Consider the following 26,246-nt stretch of genomic DNA (forward strand, 5'->3'; position numbering starts at 1 on the left):
TCAAAGTCTGACAGCAGTCACAGCTTGGTGCTCTTCATCTTCTCACAGGGCCACACTTCCCCTCCTTCTCCAGCCATCTTAAAAATCACAAATGCAGCTTGGTTATCTAAAAGGAATTAGTCCCTAGCTTTGGATTTTGGCAAGTCCTTACAGATGTTGTCACTAGTGATGTCCATTTCCAAACTGTGCCCACACACTGCTGGTGTAGAACCATTCCTACACTCAGAGTAAGGTTCTGACTTTCTCCTGCACACTGTTGCATGCTGGCCCAGCTCAACTAGCAGAAGCAAGCCGCATTTAATGAGCAATAAATAGGCCCTTGCCAAGTAATGCTCATAAGTGATCTTTTGAAGCAAATCTAGGGAAGAACAAATGTCATGGCCTGCACTGATTTCAGGTGATTAAATACTTGACTTTTACTGAGACACTGATGTTTATAAGGAATTATAAAAGAGTATTTTTCAGGCTACATCAGTATGACATTTCAGGACCCTGTTCTCTTGTTATGGAAATTCACAATAACAGTTGTTAATCAGTTCTGTAACTTCAGTCATAAGCTAAACTTCAGCAACCTTGCCCTGGTTATACCTGAAACAAACGGAATTATTGAAATAACTTTAAACCATATCATGGATTATACTTTTGTTGTACCATTAATTCAAATCCAAGTACTTAATTATACCTTCTTTCATGTGGTTATCTGTATTTATATTTTGTTATTAGCTTGCTTGGCAGAGATGAAAGCAGGAAGCATAACACAGGAAAAGAAAGCATTTTTGTATTTTCACATTGGCTTGCCTTTGACACAAATCCCCCACTTCATCAAGACCTTGACTTATGATCCACAGAAAAGAAATCATGTACATTACTGAGTATTCCTCTGAACAGAATGAGATGCTGAAGTGGAGCTTGTGTTATTTTGTAGTCACCTTATTGTCATTTGCAGATGACAAAAGGAACCTGCACTCATCTGGGAGTGTTACATCCTGAAAACCAACAGGTACTTCTTCCAGTACTTGGGTATAGTGCACATCAATAGTGATCAAAATAACAACCCTTTATTCATAGATCTCCTTAGCTGAAAAAAACAAAATACTATCAAACATATTACAAGTAATTTTCTTTCTTTTTTTTCTCAGAGATTTCCTGCACCCATTCAGAGTAGGACCTGGGACATCCAGCACCCCCATTTGCACGAAAGAATACCACTGGGAGGAATTGACTATCTCACACAACATGGTGGAGTGACCCCATGGCCTGACACAACACTGTGGAGTGACCGCACAGCTTGCCATAAAATGGCGGAGTAATCCATGCTCTGCCACAAAATGGCGGCATGACCCCACGGCCCAATACAAAATGGCGGAGGGAGTGACCCACAGCCTGACACAAAACGGCTGAGTTACTCACAGTCCCACGCAAAATGGCGCTCTGACCCCACAGCCTGACACACACCTGCAGCCCGTTTCCCTCACACACCCTCACCCACCATGGCAGACCTCCACCTTCCCCTGCCCTGCCCCAAGATGTCAACCCGTCTCCTTCACCCCAATGGCGCCGTGTGTCTGTGTGTCCCCTTAGGGCTCATCAAAGCACAGCCGTGCCCGGGGAGCCACAGGGGAGCGGAGCAGAGCCCGGGACACGCCCCGAGCTCCCAGGGCTCCCCTGCCGTGGATCCAGAGGCCCTCAGGGCCTCGCGGGGCCGCGGGGTGTTGCCTACATACCTTTCTCCTTTTTCTTTCTCCTTTTTCTCCTACCTTCTTCTCAAAATACATTGTACACCAAACTAAAAAATTCCAGGCAATGCCTTAGAAAGTGCCCTGTTGTGTCTGGATCAGTCAAAGTTTGGCTAAGTTAAAGTTTACCAAGTTCAAGTTTGTGAAGTGCTTTACTTTGGGGGGTGTTTAAAAATTGCAGAGTATGTCACTGTGCCTTTGTGCTCCGAAGTTTGCAGGTCTGGCTGAGCTTCACACCCACACGGCCATCCCCTCCCATCTTCCCCACAGGGAAAGACTGACAGTTCTGCTTTACTCACCATTCCTGCCTGGCACAACCTTCCACTCCTCTTTACCTGTAGCTGTGCAAGAGTGTTTTGTCTCCAAATTTATGTAAAACTAAGGAACAACAACACAATAATAATAATAACAATAACAATATTATTGGTAATAAAACTTTAAAAGTCATGGAGATGTTAAAGTTATCTTACCATTAGAAGATTGTTTGTGAAGAGCTTTAAAATAAAATTGCAAAAACCTGGAAAAGACAGTATTCTTCTGAAGAACAGGCTGGCCCCCTGAAGGTGTGGTTGTCTGAGACCAGGTCAGGGTTATATCCAGCCTGCCTTTTCCTTGTGCCCACACAGAGTCTGGAGAAAGCTTATGTCTGCCCCTACCCAGCCTTTCTCCAGGTCTTTTTCCAGTGTTTACCCATCAAACCTTCCCCCAGAGTGGGCATGTAACATATCTGCAGATGCAAACAAGCTGTGAAATCCAGCTGGGAGCGTGTAGGAGCTACTGAGGGCTCAGCAGACAGTGGGGTTTGAGAGCTACACAGCACCCCCATGAACCAGAGCCCACAGTGCTGCTGCAATGAAACAACAAGTGTTGTGTGAGAGCAGACACAGAGCATTTCAGCAAAACATTCAGGAGTGCAGCTCAATTGTGGCTATTTCCTACCCCACTCTAAAGCCAACTTTTGCCCTCCACTAGATTAAAATATCAAATTCACTGAAAATGTACTCCCACTGAGTACTCTACGAACACTTACTCTCGTGGCACATTTATTTAAGACAGAGTACTGATCCACTGCTCTGCCTTGCACTGGTTACTTTCAAGGACTCCCATTCTGCCTGAGAGAGAACAGATATAAATAATTATAGAAGAAAATGTTGTCAGGGAATAATGTTCCCTGCTGCTTTGGTCCAATGAAAGCCAAAGCCACCATAAAACTTTCAGGAAAAAGGGCAATAATTAATTCTATGAGGATAACACTCTATCACACTGCCTTGCGGTTATTATGACAAAATAAATTAAAGTATCGTAGTCTCTCTGTATGTAGTTTAACTTATACACCTAATTTTCGTATTTTAAAAAATACCTTGGAAAATTAAATTAATCTTCTCACACATATGAGTTTTATAGATCACATTTTGAAGCATAATATCTCAATATGCTATTCTCATTTCTTTTAAGGACATCAACAGCATGCTTTTTAAAAAGTGAGAATTTAGAGAACATCAGAGTTCCTGATTACTCACTGGATGGTGTGGATGTGAAGAAAAGCTAGACAGATTTCTAAGGAATTAATTAGTCATCTTAAGGACCACACAGCATGAAAAATAACAGTGACAATATCAAGCACTTATGCAGATACACACCATCCTTTTATAATTATTATTTACATGCAATTCTCCAAGTGAATTTCTGTGTCCTCCCCAGTATATTCATTACAGAAGTATCTCTAAGAGCTGCCTGACTTGTTTCTGTGTTTTGTTAATGGCAGCTTTATTCTTCTTTACATCTTTAAGTAGGCCATTTGCTGGGGTTTGTCAGTATGTACCTGCAGTTAGCTGCCTTTTGAAAAGGTCAGAGGTTGCTGGAGTTCTGGACAGCTGTATTTCATTCAGATTTCTGTGTGCACTGATTTTAGGAATGCTCAATTTTTTTAGCCATAATCCATTTATATAAATATAATTTTTGAGTTAAGTAACACACTGCTGAAAAGCAGGCTTATCTGAAATTTTACCCAAATAAATTATAGCCATTCAACAAATGAATCATCAATTTTACTTAACATAATTCATCTTGAAGCTTATATGTGTGTGTGCATTTTATCAATTACCACAGATCACCACCAATGTGCAGCCAGTCCGTGCATCCATCATCCATGCAGACACCTTGGAAAAGGGCAAACTTTGAAGCATGTCTCAAATGATATATATATTGGGAGAAGAAATTCTGTTTCAGAAGCAAAATGTCATAAAACATCCCTGTACCAAAAATAATAGTAATGAAACATCTTACTTGAGTTTGTTTAAAACAAACTAGGCCAGAATTGTTATTTTGGATGCAAAAAAAGAGGCAGACCGCTTTTATGAATGTCATAAAAATAAACTATTTTAATAGGTACATAAATAAAAGGTTAAAATTTCCCCCCCCACCCCGAACATCAAGATGGCCTAGCTTCTGTACAGAAATGAACAATATTCGTGGGACTCCTAAATTAAATAAACCCTTTGTTACATTCAAAACCACTGAAGGCAAATACATAATGCAGTGACACACCTGAATTGTTCTCCTTCCTCATCCTAGCAGTGTATACAGTATTTCCTTGGTTTACAGTACTCTGAGGACATGAATCTGTTAAATAAAGTCTGAATGACAGGGTGGAAATAAACTTTAAAAGGCAACATTAAAAGAACCCAAACTACCCTGGCACCCACAGGAGTACCTTGCATCAGCTAGGAAATTTTAATGGAAGAGAAATAGGATTGTGCTGTAAAATAAATTATCTATTTTACATATTGTTGTATAGTTATCTTAAAGTGTTTAAGTATTACATTCACTTTGGTGATGTGTTTTTGTCTATCCTGTAATAAATTACACAAGGTGTGTGCTTGTTGGTCATGTGTTTTACTGCAAATGGGGGGAGCTCAGCACATCTAGGAAATGTTAAAAATATTTCAGATTTAGTTAAGATGGACAAAATCTAATTTAAAGCAGCTTTCCTCCTATCATGCCCCCCCTCCCCAGCAGCTCTACAAAGTTACCCTGATGGCTTCAGTTTTGCTGTGTTGTATCAAAACATGTCACAGGCTGATGACTAACACTTACTGACACACAGAGGTTCTTGGGTTTTGTTTCTCCTCTCTCCCTCTGAACCATCTGTCAGCTTGAGAACATCTGCCATTAACATCTCCATGCTCTCCAAAATTCCAGCTAATTAAGGGAAGGAACCATCATTTGTCCATCAAAGCTAAGTTTCCTGAAACAAGATGCTATCGCTGTTGTTATCTGGAATGTGTCTGGTGATGGGTGAGGACCACTCATCCGGTGGAGGAGAAAGTCTGTCACATGGTCACTCAGAGTGCTAAGGTATCTTGTGCTGGTGAAATCAGAGACAAAATTAAAAGATGACAACTTTCATTCATAGTGCAGAACTGGCATTTCTAGTCTATTCCATCAGAAGTTCGAGAAGTGGGGCCAGGCTGACTCAGGCCTTGCCAAGGACCCTGCTTAGAGTTTACCCACCAGCAAGACGCGACCGGCAGTGAAATGACTGCCCCTTTTTCCGACTGGCTTTCTTCTTCTTCTTCATCTTCTTCTGCTTATTTGCACTTTTGCTTTTGTCTGATTTCTTTTTATTTTCGTCCTCCTTAAACCACGGCCCCCAGACTCCTCCGTTGAGCTTGGGGTTGCTGCGAGGGTCCTTGGGCGGGTAGCGGACGGGCACCGCGGTCTTGTTGAACTGCGAGAGCCTCCGCAGCAGCTGCTTCACCACCTCGGGGTGCCGGGCAGACAGGTCCACGCGCTCGTAGGGGTCGGCCGTGATGTTGAAGAGCCACACGGTTTTCCCGGCCGACCAGGAGACGCGCTCGTTGTGCCAGCGGTTGGGACCCGCGTTGCTGAAGGCCTGCGGAGGCACCCAGTCGCTGTAGCCCGGGTTTCCCGTTAGCAGCTTCCAGTGATTCACTCTGATGGCAGACTGGATGGCAGTGTTCCAGATCCCGTAGCCAGCGGCCCAGGAGCCGTTCTTGGCTTTGGTGTAGATGGGGTCGATGTTGTGCAGGATGTCCACCCGCGGGGAGCGCCGGCCCTCGCTGATGGTCTCCCACACATCATAGCCGTCCAGCTGGATGTCTTCATCGATCTGCCCCTCCGCCAGCGTGATCAGCGTGGGGAACCAGTCTGTGATGTGCACCAGCTCCTTGCATACAGACCCTTTGTTTTTCAGAAGGGGGCTGTGCACAAACCCTACGGCGCGGATACCTCCTTCCCAATAGGTGCCTTTGCTTCCTCGAAGTGGCCAGTTACTGCCTCCGGCCATCGGCTGCCCGCCGTTATCAGAAGAATAAATGATAACGCTGTTCTCATAGTAGCCATACTTCCTCAGAGCGAGGGTCACATTATTTATGGCCTCATCCAAGCAGGCCAGCATGGCCGCGTACCGCCGCCTGTTGATGTTGTTTATCGAGCGGTAATGTTCAAAATACCTGCCCGGCGCCTGAAGAGGCGAATGGACAGCTTGGTAGGCAATATAGAGGAATATGGGTTTCCTAGGGTTATGAGAAGCCAGGATCTGCTGCACTTTCTGCGTGTACATCTGCGTGGAGTAGATGCCGTTGTCGTGGTCCCAGGCGGCGTTGTTGTTCTCGTACAGGTCATAGCCGCATATCCCGGGGCTGTCGCACTTGAAGTGGGTGTAGTAGTCACCGCTGCCCAGGAGCGAGCCGAAGAAGGAGTCGAACCCCCTCTGGGTGGGCATGCACTCCCGGCGGTAGAAGCCCAGGTGCCACTTGCCCACCATGTGCGTGGAGTACCCGACCTCCTTGAGCTTCTGAGGTAGTGTGACATTATCCAGAGGTAAGCAGTTGGGCTGCGTCGGCCGGATGATGGAGTGCTGCAGTCCCGTGTGGATCTGGTACCTGGAGGTTGGAGGAGACAGGCATCAGGGTGGTGGAGGAAATGCTCAGGTGTATGGACACCTTAATCCTAACATAAAATGTCCCTATGCATGCCAAAGCCTTTTCTGGAAATATTTCAGAGTGCCTGTGTATGCTGCTTTCAAAAACCAGCTCGGTCACACCATCGAATCTGTCCTCGCCTCAGTGAGGAATGAAATTTCCCTCCGTGACCTGAGCTACTCAAAATACCTACATATACAGGAGCACAGGTACTTTGAGGCACCCTTCTTTCCTCCACGTCTCCATTTAACAATGGCTATAGAAAATTATGTGGATAAATACAATTTTTACAGTGCCTCATAATTTGCTAGCAGTGAACGTATCTACAGCATATAAAAATGCTGGGCTTTGAGCGTGTAAGAGCAGTATGTTTAAAGGATGGGGTAATAAATTCTGCAGTGCACTACAGGCTATGTGTAAAGAATACATATGGCTTCCATATGATGAGAAAATGAATCCAGCACGGGCAGCAGTAAGTATCAAAAATCAAGGGCAAATATATTTATACCAGTTTGACACTAAAAAAGAGAATGTAACAGCAGATAGTAGACCAAAGACAACTTCTCCCTGAGTGTGAGAAGAGGTTCAATTCTCAACCATGCATAGAACAGCCAAGTCCACCAATACTGCGCATCTCCCCCAAAACCGGTTCTTATTAATTTGTGGTAGCAGGAGTTGGGGCTTCTTGACAAATTCTGCTGGTGTTGCCAATCTGATTGGCCTCCTGAGCTGTCTAGAAAATTAAAACCATTGGGCTCTGCCTGTCCATAAATAACTTGAAGCCTGCTTTCCTATGAGGGCTTCCTGGCCAGGATCTCTAAAGGCGCCATAGCTGTCTCTAATGGCTGGCAGCGTGGATGGGTTGTGTAACTCCCATTTCATTCCGGAGCTAATTTCCCCGGACCCAGAAGCTCTGCTCTCACTAAGTGCCTGCAGAAGCTCTGGCTGTTGCGCTGCTCTGGACCCAGCGTGCTGCAGGGCTGCTGCTGTGCTCTGCCCCCCGGCCCCTCTGCACAGCATTGTCTCTGGGACCAGGCTGGGGACCTGGAGCCCTGCCACCCAATTGTCCCCAAACTCGCAGGCTGGCGCTGACTGCACAGGAGATGCTGCAGGAGAGAGCTATAACACACCCTGAAAATGATGGGTTTCTGGGATCTGCACTTTGCATTTGTAAAAGAAATGTCACACACACACAAGTCCCACATCCTTCCCATGGTTCAGCTGCAACATTCTCTTCTTAAAACAGGTAAACTACACCAGGAAAGCCATGCAGTGCTCCATACTTCAGCTCATTCCATATTTGGGACTCCTCAGGGAACTATGTCCGTAAGGCATTTCATTTCCTTCCCCTTCTTTTTCCTCTGCCTTGTTAAATCCTTTCAGAAAATTCCCATTTTTTTGATCCAACTGGAAAAGTCCTTGTCCCCACTTGGCTATTTTAGTCAATAGTTTCTGCTTTCTTAACTCTGACAGGCTCCTTGAACACAAGGTCAGCCCCCAGTCCCAGCTGGGCAGTTCCTCCGTAACAAGCTGATTTTGCTGGAAGTCAGGATTTTCTCTGAAGGGACCCAGCCGGATCCTTCCACCACCCTTCTCCTCTGAAAACTGAGAAGCTGGGCCTGAGGGGAACAGGCCACAGAATCTGCAAAACGCTGCAAACCAATCTTCCTCTTGTAGGCAAATGTCTACACAGAAAGCATGATAGTCACACAACATTCATTCCCATCAAGAATTCCTAAAACACCAGGCAGTTTCCCCAGCGAGGGCTTTTAAACTAGAGATCCAAGCATGAAATTCCTAAGCTGTTGATCTGACAAATATTGAACCAAAACCCAGCAAGAATTAGCCTCAGTCACAGAGGCATTCAGCAGTGCCTCTTGCTTCAGCAGTGCCCTAAGGAAGTTATTCAATATGCTGGTAACGCTGCACATATAACACACGTCCATCTATATGCACATATATTCCCTGCTGCTGCCTCTTTGCAGGAGACTCTGGTGTGTTTCCCAGATGTGTCTGTGTGCTATTTTTGGCATGGCTGCGCTTTGGAATATACCTATAGGCACACAGACAAAGAGACACATTTTTACACTCGTATATGTAAAAAAGAAGTCTGCAAACCAATACATTTTAAGTTGAAATATTTCAAGTGTAGAAATGCTTCAAAGAAATATCAACCTCTGATTATCAGAAGACTGCACTATGACAAAAAAGGTCAAGACTTGTACACTTTCCTGCACCACATGCCTTTCTAATTGATCCATTATGTGCCAACATTACTTTTTTCAGTGAAAGCATTTCACATTTTCAAAGGACTTGCAGGGCATCCATGGAAAAGCAAAGTAATCTCAGCAAAAAACCAGTGATGATATGGAAGCAAATGGCACTAATAGCAATAGGAAAAATGTCTCAAAACAACTGTTTTGAAACTTTTTCTAGACTGTGCAAGATGAAAAAAAAACTGAACCAGGAAAAACATAAAGGGATTAGGAGGCAGACGCTGATTTTGAGGGTGTTTTCTATCAGATAAAGTCATGAGTTCACCAACTGCCACGAAATGTCTGTAAGATACATCCTATAGATTTCATGGCTTCTATTTTTTAGAATAAATTGGCTGGATTTATTCCCAAATGAAGAAGCAAGTTAGGACTGTGAATAGTCTGGAATTCATTATTAGAATTTCAGCACCAGTAACCAGTCAAATTTAAGCAAACGCTGACAGGCCACAGAATCTATTTTACTATTTTTTAGACTTTGACCTTCATGGGCATTATTTACATATAGGCCATTAACTGCTGAGAGAGGCCATTAACTGTATAAAGAGTGGGGGTTCAAGACTTGGGAATACTTTAGATGGATGTGCTGTGCTTTCCTTCTCCCTGCTCCTCTGACATTCTGGATCATAGGTGTCTCCTTTAGAATACCTGATATTCCCAACCTGCAGAATGAAGAACTAAGTAAAATTTGTGTGAAGTGTTCAGCTAATAAGAAGCATATTGAAAATTAATTTATTCTCACTATACAGGGATGGCTCTTTGTGCATTTTCTACTCTTATTTTTGTTTTCCTGGTGTGCTGTTCAGATGTTCACAGTAAACCCACTGTGATAAGTGTTGCAGCCAAGGCAGATGCTCAGGGCTGACTCACTGACACACTGAGCTGTTTTCTTGTTTGCAGGGGAAACTTTAAAGCAATGGCCTCCCTCTGGGAGCATCCCAATGACTTCATTGCCCTTTGCTTCCTGGATGCTCAGAGAAATATTTCAGAGGGTTCTTAAAATAAATAAATAAGCAACTAAATCCTCCATCCTGAGTGTGAGCTCATGATACCCCTTTCCAACACGAGTTCCCCTCCTGTTTTAATTTAGACACAAAGCTCAGGCAGTGGCTTCACAGCACTCCCACCTCCAGTCCCAAGGTGCAGAGCCCATGAAGCTGCTGAAGGTGAAGTGCACACTCAAGTGCTGGAGTGTTACGGATGCAAAGCACCAAGTCAGTGAGACCTGAGCTTGAGGAATGTGCTAACATCGGGAGAGAGGCTTAATTTCCCCCTTCTAATGCCCTCAGCAGTGCTGCATTAGTTTCCAGCTCTCCTCGGCAGTGACAGAATCTCTGCACATTTCCCTGCTGTTCCCCACGGCAGAGAGCAGGGCTGGGGGCTGTGGAGGGGAAGGGATTCTCCTGGCACACCCCACATCCCCTGCACAGCCTCACACACATGTGGGCCAAGCCAACTTTCCTGAACAAACCTTTCCCTGAGGAGTTTTCTATTGAGTGTTTTCCCCCTTAACTTCAGGGTGGGTTCTGCAGCATGCTGAGGAAGAAGCTGGGATGTTTCTGATTTTGTAATGTGCATGTACAACACTATTGATTTCAAGCTCTCACAATTTTCAAATACTGCATTAATTGTCTTCAAACTGAGATTCTTTTAAGGCTCACTGTAGATTAACAAAGAAGCTCAGTTGGAAGTTTCTAATTTCAGGAACTTTTGCTAGCAGAGCTCTAGTTAGTACATGTGGAAAATGTATTTTTATTATGCTTGCATAGCTCAGGATATGTTGAAAAAAACCTCAATTTTAAAAATAATAAACTCTAGCCTAGGATTCAGAAAAGGATACTTTAAATAAAAACCCCATGTTTGCCAGGAGTTGCATAGAGAGTGACAGCACTGAGGTCTGCATGCTACATAAATTAAAGAGATCACTATTGATGATTGTGACTTTCCCTGTTAAAAATAATGAGATACAACAAGCAGATACCAGTCAAGAACATCGATTTAGGGGTTACTAAAGAACAGTCTTTGACATCTTACCTGAAACTATTTGTATAACACAACAGCTAAAACAGAGGAATTCCAGGTGAGTAAAAAAATAAGGAAATATGTGATTTTGGGGGCTCTAAGTCTTCAGACATCCAAGTTATTGGGAGGAAAAAACCCCAAGATTCCATTTGTCACCAGCAAATCATCAGAGGCAGGACACCATCACCAGTGAGAGAAACCAGATACAAAGACATTTTTAGAGTGGACTGAGGCTTTAGCATGGAGCCCACAAGCCCTACATGTTTGACAAAGTTGTTACTTTGGGCAGGGATGTTCACTCTGAATCATCTCAAAGTTGTTTTCTGTAAGGTGCTTGTGAGGAAAGCAGGAGCAGTTCAGGAGCTCTTCCACCCAGGCTGGTGAAGAGCAGGGCAGGGGATCCTGACTATGGGCATGTTGGGTATGGAGCAGCATGAAAGAATCACACAAAAGGACTCTGCAGCAGAAATATCCGCCATAAAAATGAAATGTTTCATGCTGCATATGCTGAGGTTTTTAAAACTAAATCAGAGTAAAGCTGGAAAAGGGGTGAGTTGATCCAGGAGACCCTGGGGCAGAGGGCAGAGCTGAGCTGATTTAAATGAGATGTAAATAAAGCCACCACAGCCTGACATGAATTGCTGCCAAGCCATCAGCAAGTCCTGGTCCCCTCAGACTGAAGACAACAAAGCCCGAGTGCGTAGCCACAGTGCTTCTGTCTCATTGCTATTATGTCAATTTGCTGAGAAGCAAAATGTTTTCTAAATGTTTATGTCCTTCTAATTTCCATTCTTTCCCTAACTTAGAGACTGATGACAAGGGTTGACTTTGCAGACTTCCAAGCGCCAAGCTGCCATTAAGAGTCCAAGCAGTGGTGGCACCTTGGCACTCCTTAGGGCAGAAGGTTTGGCATCTGTTCTAGACAAGAGCAGGTTAAGCTAAATCCCATCTGTCTCATTTCTTACAGTCTATGGCAACTGTGTGTAATCCCATGGGATACACTTCTAAATGTCAGCATCAAAGTTTTCATGCTACATAGTCTGCTCAGTGCCTATCCCAAGGAGCTCCGAGCCCACACTACATTAGTGTACATTTCAGCTTTCAAAAATAGCAGAAAAATACAATTTTCTATCTTGAATATATCATTCATTATCTATCATTTAACCATCTTTATCTTCTGGCTTATGACTTTGGGATTTTGGGGGAAGGTGGGTTATGAGTGGAAATGCACCAGAGAATGCAACATTAAAAACTAAATACAAACTCCAAACCTTCACAGACTTTCACTGTGTCAGCCCACACAAATCAAACCTGAAGTCTTCACTCAGACATACACACATTTATTTAATCCTCAGCTGTATTCCTAGAATTTTCATGTGCTTATAAATCAGACTGAAAAAAGCATCTACTTCTAAATGAAGTGTTTACATTAAAAGTCTAACTCACATTATTTACTGTTTTATCACTCTGGCAATGCTATTGCATATATGTAATTTGGAAGATTCTGTATCTTGCCCTACTTTCAATTTTTTCATTGTTGTTTTTAAATCAGTTAAGGATCTTCCATCAAATTCAGGAAAAGAAAAATAAAGTAGCAATTTCCTTGCAGACTAATAATGTTATCAGTGTTGCTCCCATGACCTTTCTCCAAGGACTTAGAGGAGCTGAGACATCCTTACTTTGCCAAATGCCATTTGGATTTTGATGCATGAACTCAACCTCAGAATCATGTTGAAATTCTGGTCCCACACCAGCCCTGGCATCTGGCCATTTAAACAATGTCCTTACACCCTGATATTGTTTATACTGCGAGAAGGATTTTTATCACCTGGCACCTAGAAATGCTTGAAAACTGGGGAACCATGCCACAAAAAGCTGTTCTCCATAGCTCTCTATTCCAACAGTTTTACATCTCCAGGATATGCACCAGATCCTCTCTCTTTTATCTTCCCAACTCCTGCAGATACCACTGGCACCCCAGGAGTGAGGCAGTGCTCAGTGAACAGCAGGAAAGCAACTGTTGTCTCCAGAGTTGTGAGCTTTAAAGGAAAAATATCTTACTATGGGACCAAGCTGGGAGGGAAAAGAACAGAAACTCTCATTTGCATTTCCTCAGGGCTTCTCTCCCTGGTTCCAGAAGCTTGAAGCTCCAAATCAAGTTGCAATTAGTATTTTCATACACTAATTACAAATTTTCTACCAAACATTATTTAACTGGCAGCTTATCTGCTACCAACCTTTCCTGTCACTGAGGCCATTTATCTGCTCCAATGGGAGGATGTTGGGAAGGATGAAAGTGTGACAAGAAAGTCCCACAGATATGTGTGCTTGGCAGAAAGATTTTTAAATGTAGAGTCTGATGAAGGAATAGAGATGGAAGCAAGTTTTGATATAGAAGAAAAGAATTGCTGAGCCAGCCTTACTGGATAACCAAGGAGGCAAAGGGTGTGTTAGTCAGAAGGGGTTTTTATGGCTTAGAGCAAAGGATAAACCCACCTCAAACAAGAAGATGTTTTTACCAAGCAGAAAGAGAGCACAGGCAAACAAGTCAGCAAAGCTGCAAGTAGAAAAAAGGTCTCAGAATTTTCCACTGCCAGAAAACTGAAAAACAACTTCTAGCTTGAACTGTAATGTACTAACTCCTAGTGATTGGACAATAGTAACATGAATATGGTAATTACAGTAATTATGACAGGCTACAGATAATAGTTAAGGTATAGATTGGTTCTACTGCATTAAGATGTTCAGCAAAGAAAAGTCTATAATGCATTGTAACCAAAACCAAAGAGTCTCAGGGCTCCCTGCAGCTGGAGCTGACAGCTGTGGGCACAGCTCTGTCACCCACAACCCTGGGCTGCTGTAACCTCTTGGATGGAATAAACTGCATTTTGGAGAGCCCCTGGAGTCCCACATCCCTCATTCAGGCCCTTACAGGAGGAGAGCAAGGAGAAGGGAGAATGTGGGAGTTGGCAGCAGCTGGAATGCACATGTCTTCATGCAGCTATTGTTTTCTTTGCTCCCAGTTTGCTGCAGCTGTGGAAACAGCACAACGTTTCCAGCTTTATCACTGGAATTCATTTAGGAAAAGGGGAAATGTGTGATTGCATAATCGGTGTTGCGGTTCCATGTCTGCACGGGAGTGACATGGAAAGAAAACAATGTCACCAAATGCTCTGCATGCCAACCGCAAATGCAAACCTCACCACCCAATTCCGGGCTCAGCAACAGCAGATGCCAGCGGATATGACACCTAATCACCATGGAACAGGGGAAAGGAACCTAAAATGACTCTGCCATTAGTTAGTGATGGATTTGTCATCCTGCTTTGGTCATTTTCGCAGGAGAAAAACCAGAAGAAAAGGAGATAAACGGTGTCTAAAAACTGTGCAGAAGAATCTCCCCCTTGGGTACTCCCAGAGTGAGGCTGGAACAGGACCAGCATGCTGGTCCCAGTTTGTGAAAGAGAGGTGTCTCCATTCCAGCCCCTGCTCTCTGCTGAGCTGGGGAGAACAGCACCCCAGGGCCTCCTAATATCCCAGAACAGTCACTGCTACAGACAGGGCAAACGTCAAGGTGTCTCATATTCTGTCTAAAAGAATACTTTAATTGCAAATAACACAGGAGTTTTTACATGACCTGCCACGCACATGTGTGAAATATTTTCCACCTATTTCTGTGACAGTTTAGGAAAGCTGGTTCATCTTTATGTAGGAAGAATTTATTCAATGACTGCACCTAAGGGACATGAAAGATATTCATTATATGGCTGCCTTTCATAAGAAGACATCTCTTATAAAAATGACATATTTGATGGCAGCCTTTAAGGTAGCAGCCAAACAGTTATTGTCTTATATTACTCTCTAATTAAAGTACTCATTTTGATCATTTAGTACCATTTCTGAATTAAATCTGTCCTTAGCTATTATTCACACATCCAGCACTTAGAGCCTTTATCAACCTAAATGCTATAAAATGACCTTGAATTGACAGCAAGGATGACTGAGGGCAAAAAGACAAGATGTAAAATACAGGTTAACAACTACCACATCACAGGCTTATATGGTATCATTTGAGAGAGGTAATTGCCTTATAATTAAAGAACATTATGACATGGAAAAGAAAAATAGGACTATGTGGTGCTCCAGAGACATCTCAAGTGTTTTTTGACACCTTCACAACATCTGAGCTTTGTGACAGCTGTAATTTTTTATTAACCACTGAACAACTACATAAACACACCATTTCTGAGTGTGACATTGCAGAACATCATAGTTCCACTGCTTTAGTGAGCATGAATTAAGTTCCATTTGAATCCTCGGATAAGTCTTACAGACAGTAATTTAACATTGGAAATAAATTATTATTGTGAGAGTATGATGATCAAGTGGTAACAGCCACAAGCTCTCTTTAGTATTTATAATATTTCTATGATCCTGCTCTGTGAGATGTCTCAAGCTGAACTGTCTCCAAGATTCTATAACAGGATAGAGAACAGACTCTGCCCCCCTTAATAAATATGTACCTATTTAAATTAAGGTGTAATTCAATCAATTTCAATTGAATAAATTTCTAGGTAAATTTTTTCTCAGAGTCATCAAAGTATCAAAATGAGTCTATGAATTAATGCACCAAACTCCTTTTTTTTATGTTGAGGTTCACCAGGAATGCCAATTAATTAAGAAACATTCTTGGATGATTATTCCTGTTTCATCTCAATTTTGTTATTCTATTTGTTCTACTTAATGCATTCTATCACATAACATCATTGTAAAACATGTACACAGGCATCAAAAGGAAATTATTATCTTCTCCTTCATCCCCAGTGTATGGCACAGCAGTCTGAGACAGCAGGATTCCTGCTGTAGTCTTTGGAGTTTAATTATGCATTTCAGCCAGAGCTCTGGATGCTGCTGCATATGAAATGCAAAGGTGCTGCTCAGAACTGAGGGTGTCACTCACTTCAACAAGCAAAGCTCAAGTTTTACAGGGGCTGCGCTGCCCTCCCAGACCCCTCAGGTAAGGTCTGTTCTTGGCAGCAAGAGACAGCAATGCCCTCTGCTCAGACACCACCCTGGGACAGACACCACCCACCACTGCTCCATGCCACTCCAGAGCACCTTCCCAGAAAAGCTACAGCCTTAATAATATGAAGAACAGCTTTATCTGGAAAAAAACCCCAAACTCTAATTTGACTTTTCAACAACATCGCTGGTTTTCTGGGCGGATGTTTACTGGCAACAGCAGTGACACTGGACCATTAGTGACAGGAATTACCTTGCCCTGAAAGGGAGGGAGGGCTGGCAGCCAAGAGATGCTCTCTTCTGGCTTCTGCACAGTTCTCAGCCTGAGCATCCCCACTGACCTCCAGTCCTTTTGTCCTTCTGACACTCTGATATCAGTTTCTGAGTCTATTGTGCTGCTCAGCCCCTTGAGCAGGGATGGAACCATGCCTGCTGCACAACACAGCTAAAGCTCAAAATGGGCTTTTTAGTCCTGATAAAAGAGGTGGCAGGATGCAAATGAGCCTCACCCTGATGCCAAATCACTTAGAAACTGTATTTGTTAAAATACAGTGCTTACAGGCACCCGCTTATTTACAGTGATTGCCAGCAGTCATGTATGAGTTCTGTCACATATTGCTGGCTGCTGAATTTTCTTTCTATCTCCTGATATTTGATTCACCTGAGAAATATAATATGAAAATCCCTTTTCCAGACCTCACCACAATATTCTCATTCAGTTTTGATCAAGACAAAGGCACTGTGTGTGGTTCCCAAAGAAATAATGGATGAAGATAATGAGGTACTGCATTAACCTGGGTCCCACACGACAGGTTCCTGACTGACACCACGGGGAAATGGAACATCTTTGTTTACTCACAGGAGAGATCCCACATGGAAAGGAGCTGCTTTCACTGCCAGCGTCTGAGTGGGTGTAGGTGTGCTGTTGTAGCACAGGGAGAAGAGTGGGGAGCAGTGTTGCAGGGCTGTCAGTCAGTTCTGTGACAATTTTTAACTACCACATCAGACATCACACACTACATAGCACAGCATTAAAAAGAGAAGTAAAATGTCTGCATTCAAAGCACCACATGTTGGAACTCAAAAGGAGCAAAGCAACTTCAGCAGGTACACGACCAGCTCACCGTGACCCACGGCTGGAACAGACATTTAGGATGGAGTCCCACCAGTGACCTGGCAATGCCAATTCCTCTGCAAACCATGTCCTTAAGTGCCACACCTACGTGGCTTTTAAATCTCTCAGGGATGCTGACTTGAGCTTCAGGTGGCTCCAGAATTTGACAGTCCTTTGGGTGAAGATATTTTCCCTGCTATCCAACCTAAACCTTTCCCTGGCACAACTTGAGGCCCCTCCCTCTTGTCCTGTCACTAATGGTAGCTGCTGAAGCTCAGCGGTACTCCACAGGGATTTCTCTGCTCCTGTACCAATGGATTTGAGTTGCTACCTTTGCTCCCCGCCCAAACTAGACAGGGCTAGGAGAAATGTAAGGCTTCTCTGTGGAGTAGGAATGTGATGGAAATGGAGAACTCTCCCTGTCACACTTGATGGCTGCAAGATGCCATGGCACAGACCCTGTGAAGCCCCCTCACACCACCCTGCTGCATTTCTCCCCCTCCCTTAGCCTCCCCTAGCACAGAAAGGAACAAACTGGAGTTAACAGGGGACAGAGGTTAACAGCACATCTGTTTCTAGGCCACTGTGCAATGAATAATGAAGAGATTTGGAAAAATGCTTCTTTATTTCCCTTCTAAATCCGGCTTAGCAAAACAAGCAGTGCTCTCTTGGATGTCAGTGCTGCACTCCCTAATCCCTCCTAACTCTCATTCACACTGATCCTTGCTCACATCTTGCTTTGCTGCTGCATTGAGGCAGTGTCCAAAGGCCTAACAGCAACTGGGGCAGTGGTGCAACATCCCTGGAAATAAAATGGAGCATAAAATAGGTGCCTTATTGCTGTTGGTCCCACAAAAATCTAGAAACAGAGTCTCTTACATGTCTAGCAATTATGTATAAAAGCAGACAAAGCTTACATAAAGCACTTGCTATAAAATGTTAATGTATTAATGAAGCTGTGCCTTATTAAAGATGCTAGTAGGTGATTTGATCCTGGACAAAATACCTCAAAAATGACTCATGCAACAGAGTGAACTGGATAAGAGTAAGTGAGGTGTAAATAAGAGTAAGTGAGGATAAGAGTAAGTGAGGGACACACACAAAGTTTTGGAAGTTTGTATTCATCATATCCAGCAACTCAATACACTAATGGAACCTAAGCAGACATACCATCAGCACTGTATGCTGCCTTCTGTGGGGCTTTCTCCCCCTGTCTGAAAACATTTATTTAAGTAGTGATATTAGCATCACATACCCTGTGAGAAGGGGTTTAAGGGCAAACAACTCCTGGAAAATGAGGATCACCCATTAAAAATTGAAAATAAAAGGTATAAGTAGTGATTCTTTGAGAAACACTAGTTCAGGAGAAAGGGAAATACATTTTGATTCTTTGAGAAACACTAGTTCAGGAGAAAGGGAAACACATTTAGCATTTATCAGTGTGTGATCACAGAAAAGCAGCTCCTGCATATTTGGTCTCCACCCCAGGGTTTCCAGTGGGAAATGTAGTTGGAAAAATACAACAGCAAGATCATAACCCATCCGTTCTTCTGAAGCACAGTTAACTCTGTGGAAAGTTACTCAATCAGTTGCAAGTAACTTGTGGCTTTTAAATCATTTACATCCTGTCCAGGTTGTGAAATTATGTATTTCAGTGGTTAATAATCCTGGCAATAACATCAAAATTTACAAAATGGTGTCATGCTGAACAAAGCATCATCAGTTAGAATCTGTTCTTGTTATTTTCAACATTCTTCTCTAAGTGGGAATAGAAATTCGCATACTGTGGGGGTTGTAAAGGGAAAAGAGGGAAGGAGAAGAGATAAGAATCAGGCATGCTTTGCATCTGTCTTGAGTGAAAAAGCGAAATCTTTCTTTCCTCTTCAGGAGCCAGGAAGGCTAAAGGAGGAGCAGATGAGCCCCACAGCAATTTGCTGACATTGTGTACAGTGTCTGTAGCAGCTAAGACTGTACCACAGCACAGAGGTGACGAGTGGTGACACCACCACAGAGCCCTGGCTGTGTTCAGGAGATGCAAACATGGCAGGAACACTGCTGCAACCACAACATCTGCTCGGTTTTGTCTGCATTACCTAAACAAATCTGTGGGGTGTAGCTCCAATGGGTCACACAGGAGACAGGAGCCAGAGGAAGCTGTGAACACTGCAGGGAGCCTGTCAGTTCACACTCTTATCTTGACTGTCCCATTAGTGACAGCAATTAGTACAGCCTTTCTAACTTGTCCCACCAAACAGACAAACCACAGCCCTGTGTACAGCTGCACAAAGTCAGAGCAGTAAGTCCCTGCTAACTTTGTATATATTGTCAGAGCACAGGGCTTGTCCAGGATCACCTCACCAGGTTTCTCACAGGACTGGGTGCACGCTATAAAACACATTTTCAACTTGTTATACAAATATGCCCCTGCAGCTTAACCACACTGTCTTGGTTCTTCATGAACTCTCCCAGCTGGCTTGTTCAATATCCAGCACTTGATGTATTTTGAATTCTGGTAATCTGGCTGCATGACTGTAAAATTCCTCAGCAGTCCATTTCATGCCCTGCTTTTCATGAGCAGTGCTCGACAAACTGCAGGACCAACTTCTTTGCTATTATTTGTGTTAAAGTCAAGCATCTGCTTCTCAACCCAGGCCTAAGTCTGTGTGTTCAAAACCAAAATGCAAGGGAGGTGACTAAAGAGTCAGCAGCAGCAGAATGGGAGAGCAACAAAAGGTCTGTAAAACCTCTGCCTGCATTCCTTGGGAGCCAAAAGGCTGGGCTGAATGTGCATTCTGGCTCTGACTTGGAAGTTTCTCCCACATAATCTACTCCTATAATTTCTCTTATATAACTTCTCATATAATCTACTTCCTCAAGATGGAAGCAGGGCTGATGGTCACTGGGGAAACTGCAGCCACATCTCCTGGTAAGGAGACTATGGAGAAACAAGGTAAAAGAAAGAAGGGAAAGATGAAAAATACATAAAAACCACATTAGAATCACAGTGGAACTCAGTGATTCCAACAGGGCTTCCTCTAATGAGTAACATTACCCAAAAGTTTAAATTAAGCCTTTCATTATTTTTTTACATTTTCCTTTAGAACTTTCAGACATGGAGCCAGTAAAAAATCAGTATTTTAAAACCAAATAGACACTAATCTAAAAATCCAGATAAATCCTAAATCCAAAAATCTGAATTACAATAGGCAACAACAGTGTCAAGGACACCATGAGTCAGCTAACAGGCAACAAAATTTCCTCTCAGATTTCTATTGCCTGGAGGTTCAGATATTTTTTCCTTCTTAGGGGGGTTGTGGTGGTTTGGGGTGATTTTCTTTGAAATGTCATTCAAATTTAAACACTCCAGTATATCTTCTGATGTAGCTCTGCTGCTTCCCCTTTTCCCTTGGTATAATAATTACATTATTATACCAAAAAAAATGACAAAAAATCTTATGGCAAACTACTTTTCTGCAGTTGGTCACTGTGAGCATAGCTTGGACATGATGCATCCATCTAGGAACAACAGAATAGGAAAGAACTGAATAATTGGATTTGAAATGGCAGACATGCTGGGATAGCTGTGGAAAAGCCATGGCTGGACACGCTTTCTCTGGAAATATGTAAGTTTAGTTCAGTTATGGGATGGGAGAGGAAGTTTTCTGCTGGCTCTTCATTTTTTTTTGGTATGTTACATAAGCTCCCTTTCCTCTTTATTTTTATAACAGCACATAAATATTTCATGAACTATGGGCCTTTGAACTGTGTTGCTCTGACCCATTGACTGATTCTCATTTGCCTCTCTGAAATTGCATCTCAAGTGCTTTGAGAAATGCATCATCCTGGGCTGTCATATAAAACCCAACATAAAACCCACAACAGTAATTCTGTTTGTTGCCAATGCTACAAGTCAGCTCCAAGGACAATAAATTTCCACTTGATGTTAATAGCAAGGTTGCTGGAGACACTGGCATTCTGATATATTAAAGGCATAAAGTGCAAACAGCTTTTAATTCATTCTTTATATGCTTTTAGTTAGCCACCCCCAAACAAAATGTAAGAAAAGGAGAAAGGGAAGAACAGCTCCACTTTTGGTGTGGAATAATGTAAATCCCGATTTTCACCAGCAAAATAATGGCTAGGTATGTCTATGGATCTTACTGCATCTCTGGAATTATCTGTAGGTGCCAGCGATACCCATGCTGTTCCAAGGCAATCCCAGACCAACATCTGGTGCTTCACAAAGTGCACAAGACTTCCTCATATTGTGGAAGAATAAATATCTAATGTAAGGCATTTAACATGGCCCATGGAGCTATACCAGTCCAACACTGGTAAGTAGCTCTGCATTGACTACATTTTCTAGAATCCTCCAAAATGTTCCAGTTCAAGAGAAGTGCCTTTGTTTTGTTTTTTTTTTCCTTCCCTCTCCCTTCTTCCCATCTGTCTTCATTCTCATTCCTATGGGATGAAGGATGAAACACCATGCCTGAAAATACAGCCAATTGCAGTTCTAGGATCTAAGCTGGAAGGCTTGGTTTGACAAGGAAATACCTCCTTTTCTTCTGAGATTACCTGTATTCCCTGCACAGGATCTGAAATGGTTGCTCCAACCCTTTCCCAGTTGGAGTCAAAATTAAGATGTTAGGTTCACCATGATGTAGAGCACTTGCTTGGGAACAAATCTCATTTTTATTTCATTTGCTCCAGAAAAATCTCTCATCAGTATTCCTCCTGAGCCTATAAATATCCTTTGCATCAGACACATTTAAGGATTTGATATGCTGGAATAAAAGCCTCTCTGGGTCACTGGGGCTGCTTACTGGGACCATGCAATCACAGAATGATTTGGCTTGGAGGGTCCTTAAAACTTGCCCTATTATCACCTATATTATAGCTAATAATATAGCTCATACAGATACTTTGCTGGTAACAAACACAATAATGGAGCCAACAAAATAAAGAGCTGTGTGTGATGCCCATCCATTTGTTTTTCTTTTGCTTTTCTAGCCGAAAACAACAATTTTTCTTTATTCCTGCCTTCCCTAGGGATGAAAAAATAGAAGAAAATTCTCATTCTCTTCTTGAATCTGCAATTTCCAAGGTGTGCTACTGAGACAAGAAAATGCAACACAACAACAATCTGACAAAGGTGAAAATTTTCAAGAGCCTGACTACTATGGAGCTCTTGATCAGCCTGTAGATGGAAGAGATAGATTTGAATTAAGTAGTTAAACAAATGGAATCACACAAAGCACACATTGCCTTCTCATAAACCCCCAAAATGCACACACATTATTTCATATTCTCAGGAGATAGAATGATTTCTCCCACTCACTCCCTCAGGAATGTGCTTAAAAAATTCCATTTCTCCTGCCTTAATAACTCCCACGTCAAAATTCTTCCCAATAATGACCATGGCTTCAGCTGCTTTTCCAAAGGCATTTGATGGCCTTTCTCTACCTGCAGGTAGTTTCTTTTCTTGCTGAGAAGTGACAAAAATTAAACACTGTGCCTGCCCATTTCCATCCTAAAGCAAGCAAGCAGCTGAAGGAGCAAGAAGGGCTTTAAGAGCCAAGAAGTGGCCGTGTCCATGGCTCAGGGACTCTGTCCATGGTCACGGTGACAATCACAGGTTAGAGAAGCACATTTTCCTTCCCACAAAAAGTTTTGCCATCGGCTAAGGCACATGTTGGCTTCTTGCTTGCCTGGCATTATCATCCACCCACCCCAATTAAGCCATGGTTCCTCTGTTCCCTCATTTCCTTAGATAATGGATTGATGAGGTGTGAATTCAGCACAAGTGCTATCAGCAGCCTGGGCACGCTTGGCTTTTTCTGTACCAACACCCGAGTCCCATAAATAGGTGAAATCCTCCCTGTCAGTGAAGGGAAGCAATCTGTTCTCTCCCTGTCATGTTCCTGGCATGCCAATCTCCAGTTGTACACACAGACACAATCCCAACAGGGGGCAGGAAAAGGGAAGAACACACAGTTCAGCTGCATTTCGAATTTCGTGTGTTGCTGTGGGTGCATTTCTGTTTTGCATGTACTTCCTGTCTTCAAGCACCTACTCCTTACCTAAGGGGACTGTCTGGATTTATTTAGAGTTATTTAACTAAACAAGTTATTTAAGAAAATTCACACTTTTATTTCTAGGAGGTATATCAAATTATAGCTTCAAGGGAATGACATTTTGTGTTTAATGAATTATTTCTGGTCTAATTATGGCAAAACTGTGTGTATTAAATAAAATCTTGTGAATACAAGCTTCACTACCTCCTAAATTTAGGTGTATTTACATAACAAACTGAAAATGTATCAATGTAAAAATTAATGGAAAATCATAGAATTGGAATAATGGAATGACAGAATGGTTTAGGCTCCAATGTCCCTGGTATAGCAGGGCCACCAGGGCAGGGCCACTGAGCATGTTAAATTCCTAGTCCCTGCTGCTAATGGAGCTTGACAGGATAGAAAGGCAGAGGAAAACAGGGAACACACCTTCCCACACAGGTCACATACATTCACCCAGCACAGCCTGGGAGATGAAGGACACTCACTGGCTGTCTTTAGCAAAAAAAATTTAAAAAATAAAAATTAAAAAAAAAAAAATTGCATTTTCTGAACCTAAAGAACACTGAAATAAGTCTTGATTTATGCTGAGTTTTGTGGGGAGACAGACTGACTGCAATTAATGTATTGCTGTGAAAGCCCAAGTTGCTGAAAGATTTCTTTAAAAAAATGTTAATGCAGAAGAACATTCTCAGTTTGGATCAGGGTACTATAGACCAAGTTTCTCTATGGCATCAGCAGCTGATAAGCCTTGAGCAGAAGGCAGAGAGGAAATATTTTAATTCCATTCCTGTGTGGCCAGTGTTGCACCAGCACCAACTGTTTCAGACACTTCTGCAGAACAACAATATTTGCAAGTGTTTCTTCAGAAATGTGCAGGATTTAATTCCAAGTACACAGGACTGTTTTGACACCATTTATCAACTGCTCCCAAATAGATCAGGCTGGGAGCACACTTGCTCCATTTGCTAAATTCAAAATTTCCCTTGTGCAAGCCAAGGGAATTAGGCTAGACAAGGGTGGGGGTTTTCTTTGTACGCTTTTGCTGTGTTTTTGCAAAGCCAAATACCCTGGCCATGGACATTGGTTGCCAGAAGACTGAGTTCAAGTGAGACAGCACATTTACCTTCCATACAAGAATAGCTGAGCAACAGACCATGCCCCCATCCAGGAATGCCATTTTATAAAATGAAACTTGCAATTTATGCATATATATATATACACACACATACACATATATGACATAGATAGATATAGATATATATATTTTAATGTTTTACTCTGGCAAGGAATTACTTTTCCTCCCTTCTTCATCAAATCCATGGATTTTTGGCAAGGAAGAAACTCTCATGGCACTAATAAGAGCTCACGTGGTTTATTCCCAAACCAAAATCCAATTCACTGATAATGAGTGACTATTCCATTTTGCTGGACAAGATTCAAAAGCAAATAAAGGTCATAATTCTAATAAAAACCTGTATTAGCTATAGCAGAGCAAACACCTGGAGCGTGCCTAATTGGTCATCTCCAATTTTTAAAATGTAATGAAGGCCCAGCAGTAATTTTGTAGGAAATGTCCTTGCTGTTAAACACCATATATCTACCCCACAAGAGCCAAAAGCTTCAAATGGTCTTTTAAGAAAATGTCTTTATATGTCAACGTTCATTACATCATGAAATTGGTCTTTGCTCAGCAGAGAAGTTAGATTTTTAAAGATCACAAATGTATTTATATTTTTGAGTACCAGAGCTGTAGCTGCCTATTCTGGCCCTGCATATGACTTACCAGCACCTTGATCTGCAACACAGACCATTTTTTGTGATGAAACACAATCCAGCAACTTCATCTGCTACAACTTGTGAAAGACAAATCCTTCCTTGCACACTGTCACAACCAAGATTCAGATGAGGACAGCCTGGATTCCCAGCTCATTCCAGCCTTGTCCTGCTGGCCTCAGCACACCACCACAGCTACAGAGGCAGCTCTGTCTGCTCCTTGGGAAACTGCCTGCCTCATTTCTTCAGAGAAATACCCAAGCAAATGAAGATGGAACAATCAGCCTATTCTTATCTTTCTGTAATACCTGCAGGTGACATCCACTGACACTCCAGCAGAGCAGGATGCATGGACAGCGGCACAGGTCATTGGACACTGGAATGCCAAAACTTGAGATCATTATTTTGCTTGATGAGCCAGAAACACGGAGAAGGGAGAGCAGAAACACTTCAAAAACAAAACAAACTCAAAACACAAACACTCAAGACTCCAAAAGCTCAAGGTTGAAAAAGACATCCTGAAAAAAACATTTTACTGTGAGGAGGTGAGGGGGTGAGCCTGGCACAGGTTGCCCAGGGCAGCTGTGGCTGCCCCATGCCTGGAAGTGTCCAAGGCCAGGCTGGACAGGGTTTGGAGCAACCTGGGATAGTGGAAAGTGTCCCTGCCCATGGCAGGGGGTGGACCAAGATGAGCTTTAAGGTCCCTTTCAACCCAAACCATTTTATGATATGCCCACATGATTTCTTTAACTAACCCTGAAAACTGATTTGGCAAATTCAAGTTGTACAATGTAAAATTTGGAATAAATATATTTAAGTTGCAGGCTTTTTCACACCTAAAGTACATCTGTGAGGAATTAGAAAAAGCAATTGGGTTAATTACATTTTGAGTGATTATTTTCATAGGGGTTATGAATATATGTTTAAGGTGAAATTTATACAGATTAAATTTCACAACCTGTTCAGACTGTAAATTTGCACTCATCAAACTGCTGCACTGCCTGTTGAAGAGCTGAAATTCAAAAGGAAATTGAATTAGAGGAATAACCTGAACTGAACAGGAGACAATTCATTTACAATAACCACAAAGCAGTGCTTTTGGGGTCAAATCATCAATGACAGTAACTGAAGTTTCTTGCAGAAAAGAAGATCTGGGACTTGCTGCTAGCCCAGCCTGAGGGTGAGTCAGCAATGACTTGGTGCTGTGGAAAAAAGTCTTATCTTATCAGGACCTACACAAGGAGTTAGGGAAAGCATGACACCCTGCTTTAAGTGAGGCAATAA

The 26,246-nt window shown here is 42.6% G+C and overlaps 1 protein-coding gene across 1 annotated transcript in view; it reads right to left on the reverse strand.

Moving 5' to 3' along the window:
- Window positions 1–4,129: 4,129 nt before the first annotated feature.
- The window catches only part of ARSJ (arylsulfatase family member J), a 33,777-nt gene continuing 11,660 nt past the window's right edge, over window positions 4,130–26,246 (reverse strand). Inside the window, exon 2 of the mRNA XM_063157191.1 lies at window positions 4,130–6,643. Within this exon, the coding sequence (XP_063013261.1) occupies window positions 5,242–6,643 (1,402 nt within the window). The 3' untranslated portion in view covers window positions 4,130–5,241. The remainder of the gene's footprint in view (window positions 6,644–26,246) is intronic.

This window comes from Melospiza melodia, chromosome 5 (genome assembly GCF_035770615.1).
Source record: "Melospiza melodia melodia isolate bMelMel2 chromosome 5, bMelMel2.pri, whole genome shotgun sequence".
Classification (NCBI taxonomy): Eukaryota; Metazoa; Chordata; class Aves; order Passeriformes; family Passerellidae; genus Melospiza; species Melospiza melodia.